The following is a 10,187-nucleotide window of genomic DNA, read 5'->3' as shown; positions in this document are numbered from 1 at the left end:
AAAAAAAAAAAACACCCTTCTTGTTAATTTTGATGTGGCAAAACTCTGTTATTCTTTTCTCTCTTTTTTTGGTGCTGTTCATTTCCTTTTTAAAAAATATTTCTAGCCCAATTTTATTTATTCAATAATTATTTTTTTATATTTAAACTGTGTCGGCACATAGTAGATGTATATGTTTATGGGGTATATAAGATTTTTATACAGGCATAAATTTGTTGAAATTATCAGAAACATTTTTATATATGTTTATATACATGGCCCCACAAAAGGACTATAGGTTAATTATGATGTGATATAAAAATGAATGGTGGTAATCCACTGAGCTATTATACAGGTATGTGAAACTGGATGTCAGATATGATTCTAGTTGATGAGCTAAAATTAGATGTGATTAACCATCTAAATCACAGGTGGCTAACTTGGGTTGATGATTTCTGATTGTAGAAATCCTAGTATCTATCATGTTAGGGATGCTTATGACCAAATTAATCCTTGGACTTAATTCCATACTCTGTTGGACAAACCTCATTCAAGGAAGAATCTGAAGGTTGTAATGAAGAGTGATTCTTAGAATAAACAGAAATAAATGTTGAAGGCAAGTTTTTATTTATAAGTCAACAACCATTTAAGAATGGCTGATGTAAGGATAAATATAGTCCCATTTTTTACTATCTTTGCTATCATTTGGCTGTTTTCCTGAGGACCGAGTTTTTTTATACTTTAGATATTTCCATCCATATTCAGTTACCTTCTGAGCCCTCTTCTAGAATGGAATATGTGGTAGATTAACACTGCCTAACAACCAGCTTTTCTAAGTAGAAATATATCTGAAAGCATGGGTTTGTATGTCAGTTATAGATTTTCTGATACAAATTAAATCAATACTGTTTCCTTTAAAAGATCAATGTAAAAATAAAAAATTATTTTGCCTTACAGCTTTTTGTTAAAAAAATAAGATTTATCAACTAAATTGAGACTTCTCCATTTATGGGCCTTGAGAAAAATTAAGATGATTTTCAGTTTGATTTTAGGATTTTTATTTTTATTTGTTTTTAGGTTTATAACCTTTTCCAACACAAGAGTCTGGGTGTGCAGGTCAATCTTCGTGTGATAAAGCTTATTCTGCTCCATGAAACTCCAGTAAGAAAGTCTTGAGTTTTTTATTCAATTAAATGGGTGAGAAACTTTGTTCAAAAACTTTTAAGTAAAGGGAATGTTAAGGGTGTATTTAAAAATCCAGAAATATCCACCATATCACAAAGTATACATACAACTGGACTTTAGTTTTGGTTAATACCACAATCTTATTTAGAAACTAGGATGTTGTTAGTTTCCAAGAATCCTGAAAACAAATCTTGACTTTCCAAAGTATAATTTTAAGAAGTCATTTTAAGTGACAGTTTTATTTTATTATTTAGATGTGTACTTTTAACACTTTTTATTTATTTTAAATGGGCACTATTCTGGGACATCGTTTTGACATACTGCTTAACTGGCAGTTTAGAAAATTTTGTTCTTAAGTTGTAGAATCAACAAGTTAACTCTAAAAGTTTCACATTCTTAATTGAACCTCTTTCCTTTTTCAGAATGCCATTAAACAGATTTTGTAATTATTACACCTTCACAAAGTTTTATGCTTTTAAGCTCAGGCCAAAGTAACCCTGAATGTCTTCCAGGTTCTAATTAATGTTATGGTCAGCAGTTTGCTTTAGTAATTCAAGAGTGCCTTTGTGTTTTGTTTTTATGTATATACTTAAGGATAATTTACTTTATGATGAAATCTTTTCTTTTGCAGCCAGATCTATATATTGGACCTCATGGAGAAAAAATGCTAGAGAGTTTTTGTAAGTGGCAACATGAAGAATTTGGCAAAAAGAATGATATACATTTAGAGATGTCAACAAGCTGGGGGGAAGACATGGCTTCAGTGGATGCAGCTATACTTATAACAAGGTAAATTTTCCAAAGCCAATTAAATGGCATTCCTAATTCAATGGCTGTAGTGTTAATTCCATTAATCCCTTAATAGATAACGTTTTTACTTCAGATTTTGTATTTCAAAAATGGTTTTGGCATAATGATGTTAATCATCTCCCTCATTCATAGTAATGGATTTGTAGACAGCAAATATTGGATGGCATATTGACAAAACATTTGGTTTTGTCAATTTTAAAAAGTTACCCTAAATTTTTGACATCAAAGGCATAGTCATTGATAATGATAAGTTAATTGTGTGTTTTTCAGTCATCTTCACATAAAGTAACCTAATATGTTAAATTCAGCAATTGAAAAACATTGTGGCTCCATGTGAGAAAATTTCAATTAAGTCTTTGACTGATTAATTATAAGCTGCATTGTGAATATACTACTAAATATATTTGTAATACAGATAAGTGTAATATGTAAATAAAAGAAAGTGAAATAATGAGCAACAATATATTCTATAAGATTAGTATGTTAATCATACATTAATTTGTCTTGCTTGCAGCTAGTAAAAATAAGTAATTCATTGTGAACTTGCAATTTAATTTTAGTCATCAAAAGTGTTAGCATTTCACATCACAGAAAGCACAGTAGTGTAATTACATAAGATTTTCTGAAATGAAATCACTGTAGTTTCTTATAATTAATACTAATTGCAAATAATTCATAAAGTTAGAAAATCACTATGCAAGAACACAATTGGACCTCTACTTTCAGCTAAATAGGTATAATTGATACTGAGCTTCTACAATAAGCAATGGTAACATTGCAAAATAAGAAGTAACTGCTTTTAGTCATTGGAGAATGAACAGTGTAAGACTGCACATCCTGAAAGAAGGGAAATTTATTATGCAAGCTTTGCAGTCAACCAGTTTTTTCCCTTTTCTTAACTAGCATAGCAAGCTAGAATCTAGGTAGAGCATAGTGATCCTGCTGAGGACACCAGAGATGAAAGTCTTGGGTATGGAGAGGTGCCATGAAGTACATGTGCTGATCATATGTGAGAACTTGGCAAGGGCTGGTCTGAATATAAACAGATAGAGACTGCCCCAAATTTACCATAGGATTGCTACTATGGAGTTCAGAATTTAAAAAGATACTAGGATTGAGCAAATTCAAGCCACAGAGTGGAATAATATTGTGATACCTTATCATCTTTCCTCGCCTTAGAGGAGACAGATCTTGGAGGTTGAATACCACTGATTTACAGAAGCTTGGGTATCATCTTGGATTTTTTTTAGATCCTTCCTACCAAAAAATAAAATCAAACTTATCCAAGTGCAGGAAGATGAGCCAGTAATTGAACTACCCCTAAAATTGTTGTAAGCACTCTTCCGAGAAAGATAACAGAATCACAGGTCTCTAAAAACATATCATCCACAATGTCCAGAGAATGATAATTAGTCAAGCAAAGAAATATGAAAATGTAACCCACAGTCAAGGAAAAATAGTCAATGGAAACTGACCTCGAGATAGCCTAGTTGTTGGATTTAGCAGATTAATGTAGGTGTAATTGGATTCTCAGAAGAAGAGAGTAAGAATGGGTAAGAAAATTTATTTGAAGACATAATGGCAAAAAATATTCCCCAAATTTGATGAAAGCAACAAATGTGGACCCTGGCACATCATAGGAAAATTGCTGAAAACCAAAGATAAATGGAAAAGTTTCTCAGCCAGCGGGGTGAGTGTGGGGGGCAGTGGAGGGAACATTGGACAGGAGGGACAATGTTCTGATAAATGACTGACTTCACATCTGAAAAACAAGTTCAAAAGACAATGCAACATCATTTCTAATGTACTGAAAGAAAGGAAAATAAAGAGACCCTATCAACCAAAAATACTTATTGAGTCCTTAAGATACTATCTTAATCTCTGAAAGGGCACCTATCAAAAAAAAAAAATCTACAACAAATATCACAGCTTTTGAGACAGAGTCTTGCTCAGTCGCCCAGGCTGGAGTGCATTAGTGCAATCTTGGCTAACTGCAACCTCTGCCTCCTGTATTCAAGTGATTCTTGTGGCTCAGCCTTCCAAGTAACTGGGACTACAAGCATGCACCACAACACCCATCTAATTTTTGTAACTTTAGTAGAGATGAGCTTTCTTCTTATCACTGAAAGCAAGGTCAGGATGCCCCCTCTTATCACTTTTATTCAACATAGTACTGAAAATCATAACCAGTGCAATAAGGCAGGAAAAAAAAAAGGAAAAACATATATATTTGGAATAAAAAGAATGATGTCTGTTATTTGTAGATGATATGAAATGGTACAAAGAATATTTTAAGAAATCTAGCAAAAATTTGCTAGAATTTATAACTGGATTTTCAAGGCTACATCATGTAAAATCAGTTTTCAAAAACAATTGTGTTTATATATAGTGGAAGTGAACGATTGAAAAAAACTTACAGTTACTTCCAAACCCATAAAAAAATACTTAAGAAAACTAAACTACCTGTTTACCCCTCCACTTAGGAAACAGAATGTTATCTATGCTGTTGAAGTCATTTACATACTGTTTTATAATCAGTATTTTCCCTTAAAAATCTATTCCAAAAATTTGCTTATTTTGTTCCCCTCCCTCTGTCCATGTGATCTCATTGTTCAACACCCACTTATGAGTGAGAACATAGGTGTTTAATAGAACTGCTGGGTTGCATATTTAGGGAAAGCCAGTAACAAGGGAGGCAATAATGAAGAGTGGTCAGTTTAGGATGCTAGTTTTAAAGTTTTTTAACATTAAAAAAATTGTATGCAGAAAATTCTAAGGCTTTTCTTAGAGTATTGAGAGAAAAATGACATTGGAAATAAAATTAATGCCACAATATTTGTTTGGTGAGAAACAAAACTGGTATGTATATTATGATACCAATAATGTAAATACATGTATTTAATTATATACGTAGATAGGAAATACAACTGATGAAATATACTAAACTGACCACTCTTCATACACCGGGGCCTGTTGGGGGTTGGGAGGATTGGGGAGGGATAACATTAGGAGAAATACCTAATGTACATGACAGGGGGATGGATGCAGCAAACCACCATGGCATGTGTATATCTATATAACCATCCTGCGCGATCTGCACATGTACCCCCGAACTTTAAGTATAATTTTAAAAAAGGAAAAAGAAAAAACCATAGTGTGTTATATTTCATATATACAAAGAGCATAAAGAATAACATAATTAACAACTACCTGTTTACCCCTCCACTTAGGAAACAGAATGTTATCTATGCTGTTGAAGTCATTTTACATACTGTTTTATAATCAGCATTTTCCCTTAAAAATCTATTCCAAAAATTTGCTTATTTTTATATATTTTTCTTAGAAATGTAGTCTACTACAATTTTATTTTCCAAGTAATACATATTCTCATAGCAAAAGTTTAAATATAACTTTCAAATATATTGTCATATTATAAGCATATTCTTATGGTAAATGTAAAAGAAACACTTTAGTTTTACCAAACTTACACTCCAACTCTTCAACCCTAAGTAATCAATGTTGAGTTGGTGTGTATGGAAAGAACAATTGTTTTATGCTTTACACATAAAGTTTTCTCTGTTTTCTTTTTACTTTACTATTTGTCATTTATTGTGGAAGGCAGAATAATGTCCCCTCCCCCTGCAAATATTCACCCTCTAATCTCCAGAACCAGTGAATGTGCCATCTTACATGGTAAAGGGACTTTGCACACGTGATTAAATGATGGGCAGATTATCCTGGCATATTTGAGCGGATTCAATGTAATCACAAGAGTCCTAAAATAAGGAAGAGGGAGGCAGAAGTTCAGAGTAAGAGAAGGACTGGAAGATGCTATAAACCCAGCTTTGAAGATGGAAGAACAGGTCATAAGCCAAAGAGTGCCAGCAATGTGTAGAGGCTGGAAAGGGCCAGGACGTAGATCATATCCTAGTGCCTCTAGAAGATATGCAGCCCATGACACTTTTATTTTAGTACAGTGAGACCTGTACTTGACTTCTGACTCTAGAACTATAGGATAACAAATTTGTCTTGTTTTAAGCCACTAAGTCCATGACAATTTATTATAGCAGCAGCGGGAACCTGATCCATTTCTGTTGGTCTGCATCATTTGCAGGGAGGAGCTGACATTTAATAAAAGTATCCTGATTTATTCAACTACTTATTTGTTTATGGAACTTTTTAATTTTTTGCTGTTAGAGAAAATGTTCTATAAATATGTTTATCTATGGTTTAACATGTGCTATAACAATATTTAGGGTAGCTTAAAAAGTACTTGCTCTGTCAAAGGGTACGCGTATCTAAAATATTGACAAATACTGGCCAACTGTTCTTCCTTTACTCACTGGTGGGACAAGGCTTCTGTGGAGGATCACCCTTTCTCCATATTTCTGTTTGCAGTGCTGTAACAGTGAAAAATCAGACCACTAAAGGGAATATTTTTTTCCTAAGTGACCTAGTACCATTTGGTCAATAAAGATTAAATGAGTGCTTCGTGTAGTTAAGGAAAAAAATATCCCTTTGTAGTTAGTGTAAAGATGACCAGCTCTTTAGCTTTGTAAGGAGGCTGTGAAAAATAGAATAATATAAGAAAAAATGTTAATCTCCATGGATTGCTTGTTCTTATTCATATTTGACAGACTAAACTCATAACCAGGCTCAGTTTCTAGTAAGTGCTCATTGTAGGTAACTGTTAAATGTTGGGAATTATGTGCACACATTAGTAGGAAGAAATTTTAGCTCAGGAATCAAGTTTGGTCTCAGCTAAAATGCATAATGCGTCTACAAATCCAAACCTATCTGAGGTCATATATTTGTCAAATTGTCCTTTGCAGTACAATGAAGTAAATAGTTTAAAGCTGATCTAGTTATTCTTCTGGGCTCATAGTAACAAAAACACAAAACATGTTCTCTTAACTTGCATCTCTATGGTTTCTTAGTGCAACTTTCACATTTCTTATTGAAATCATGGAGAAAGCATACATCTTTATGTCCCTTGAAAATACTCTTTAAAATTCAATTTTATTAATTGAATTTTAATTTTGCCTTCCCTATTTACAGAAATGATTTTGGTTTACATATAAAACATGTGAAAGTTAGTTTCAAATTAATGCCATTGGCAAATAAGAGAAAATTTAATAAAACGTAGAAATTGTAAAAATAACTTGATTTAATACAAATTACAGAATAATTTTTGAATGAATCATTTATAGGTATATCCCAGGGCACTATTAAACTCTACAATGAGACTTATTCTCAGATGCATCTTCTTTCTTGGAAATTAAAGCTATATTTCATTTTTTTCAATATAAATCAGAAGTTAGGCAGAATTTATTGGCCTTCCCAGATGCCAAAGTCTAACTGTATCATTTCTATAAACTCATAATGAAACTCTATGACGCAGACTACAGGTGCACAGAGTCAACATGCGCCAAAAATGAGAGAATTTGAATCCACATGAGCACAGGTCTAGTCAGCAAGTAATCTCTATTCCCATGCCATAAAATAAATATTTGAATATTTTGAGTTAGGAATACATTACTTTGGTCTTCTGCAAAGAAATCGATTATTGGAGGATTGAAGATTAAAAATTATAGTCTAATCTTTGGTTTGTAATGCTGCTGACCACTTATTCAATTGTAGTTAGAGGTACTTAGCGTTTTTGGATGAAAGAACTAGAGGATTTTTGTTTTGTTTTTTTTTTGTAATATGCGTTTTCATTTGTTTGCTAAGCGAACAAAAATTGGCTATGTGGTAGACTCTAAATGCCCTTGACAAAAAGCAGTGCATTTGTTATAGCTTTATCATATTTTAGTTACAGATGAAGTCCCTTGTTTCACATTATCTAAATCAAACAGTCATGTTGCAGCCTCATGCATCATGTGATATATTATACATTTAGAAAAATCACCCCAAATGCCTTTCCCCCTATATCTGAATATACTTTACATTTAGTGATTCTTGGCCCAAAGGTGAAGATTTGATTTTATGTGGTTCTTTAATATGTTGCATTGCCATATCATTCAGTAACATCTGTTTTGGTGTTTCTTTCTCCATTTCCTTGTTGGCAAAGGCAGTTGAAGAACAGAATTATTCATTTTTTAATATAACTCCCCAGTCTTCTCTCTCACCGCTCCTGGGACCCTTATTACATCACAGAGGTGATACGTTTTGTCCTCTCCTGTGCCTTTCAAATAGAAGCCTATTTTATTTCTCTCTGTTGTTTCCTTCCCCTTATTTAGTACATGGCATATTAGAGACAGTTAATGTATCCTACCCTATTCAGTTGTGTAGGCTATACACTACACAACGGTAGAGGGAACCATTTATGTTGTGTATTATAAATATGCCCGTGGAATTATACAGTACACAACTTATACAACCAGACACGATGTCCTTGTAAAAATTTGATTTCTATAGTTTCCTATGCAGAGAAATGATAAATATATTTTGTCATTTATTTCTAATAATAATGCTAGAAAGCCTTTCCATTCATCTTCAGCTATAGTTATACTGAGACTCTGAATATGTTATGTTTTGCTGCCAGTAGAAATTATTTTCCTATATCATTAGGATATTATTGGTTTTGAGCCACAGAGATGAATTTTGCCTAAGTTGCGCACCAGAAGAAATAGTTGGCTTATTTTGATTCTATATTCTCAGAATCAAAGGAAGAACTGAAGAATCAGGCATCAGAAAAGATAGCAAAGAGGAAAGCTCTAGGCATCTCATCTACTGAGTTTGGATGATTCAGGGTCATTCATATTTGCTTACTATATTATCTATTTTCCATCCTCTGAAAACGTGAGTTTCAGTGTAGGGGGAAAATCCTATGACTGGAAGCTGATGACTAGAATACACTAACCAGAAAATATGATTCAATAGAAGGTGATTTCCCAATGGAAAGATACTAGGGGGTAGAGTAGGGGAAGAATAGGATTTACCACAGGACTATGAAGGAACCATTTGGGTTTGTAAAAAAACCTTCCATTATAACCCTGGGAATAAATGTTCTGATTGAGAGCAGTCTTGTCTTGCCCAGACTTACAAGGTTTCCTGTTTTGTATCTTGTATATTGAAGGGGATAAGGACTGCTTGGAAAATGGAGTTGCATGCTGTTTACCATAGAAAAAGTTTAGGGTAGGGCAGCTATAGTGGTTATATTTTATGAGATAAAATTTGGATGTATCTTCTCTCATTTATCTACAGTTTTCCTTCTAATTTTTGTGTATATTTTCAGAAATATATATATATATATATATATATATATATATATATTTATAATAAAATGTATAAATATTAAAGCTCCCAGTACTGACAATCGAATTATTTACTTAATTAAAATTTCTTTGCTTTCTTTCCTATTTAATCATTAACCGAAAAATGCATCTCCTTTTCAACATGCATTCAGTTGGGTTAGTAGACTTTTAAGGAGAATACAAGCAATCCAACATGATAGGATTATATCATCTATATACAAAAGAAGTGAAGATTAGTATACCAAATGCTAACAGCCATTTTCAAATTATCAAAAATGTATTAACTTGTTTTTTTTTTTTTTTTTTTTAGATGGAGTTTCACTCTTGCTGCCCAGGCTGGAGTGTAATGGCATGAGCTCTGCTCACCGTAACCTCCGCCTCCTGGGTTCAAGTTATTTTCCTGCCTCTGCCTCCCCAGTAGCTGGGATTACAGGCATGCACCATCACACCTGGCTAATTTTTTTTTTTTTTTTGTATAGATGGGGCTTCTCCATGTTGGTCAGGCTGGTCTTGAACTCTTGACATGGTGACTTGTCCCCCTCAGCCTCCCAAAGTGCTGGGATTACAGGTGTGAGCCACTGTGCCTGGCCTGAATTAACTAGTTTTTAGATTTACCAAAATACAAAAGTAATAGTATATTTGAGAAAAACATTAAAATTTGTACAAACTGGTAAAAACGTGTTATACTGTTTCTGTTGTCTGGAAATACCCAGTAATCAGTAGACAGCACAGTGTCTACTGTGTTTTAGGGATAACCCACTCCCTTGCCAGTCTAATGAGGTGGGCTCTGTAGTGGGCGGCAGGCTCTCTTTAGAACAAAGGTTCCTCTGGATGTATTATGAGGGTAAGCAGAGGTAGGGAAAACATGGCCACTAAAACAAACTAAAGCCAAGTATTTGAGGGTGGAGTTAAGTAAAGAAAGAAAGCGAGAGGGATAACATGCAAGAGGACCTGAGT

General features: G+C 33.5%; 1 protein-coding gene across 3 annotated transcripts in view; it reads left to right on the top strand.

The window, feature by feature from the left end:
• ADAMTS19 (ADAM metallopeptidase with thrombospondin type 1 motif 19) overlaps positions 1–10,187 on the top strand; it is a 248,812-nt gene that overhangs the window by 55,187 nt on the left and 183,438 nt on the right. For all 3 annotated transcript variants that reach the window (XM_017532489.2, XM_037739941.1, XM_037739942.1), the window contains exons 5-6: positions 1,057–1,140; positions 1,796–1,953. In XM_017532489.2, coding sequence (XP_017387978.1) covers positions 1,057–1,140; positions 1,796–1,953 — 242 coding nt within the window. The remainder of the gene's footprint in view (positions 1–1,056; positions 1,141–1,795; positions 1,954–10,187) is intronic.

This window comes from Cebus imitator, unplaced genomic scaffold, assembly GCF_001604975.1.
Source record: "Cebus imitator isolate Cc_AM_T3 unplaced genomic scaffold, Cebus_imitator-1.0 Scaffold76, whole genome shotgun sequence".
NCBI classification, from domain to species: Eukaryota; Metazoa; Chordata; class Mammalia; order Primates; family Cebidae; genus Cebus; species Cebus imitator.
This window is presented reverse-complemented; position numbering and strand designations above follow the sequence as displayed.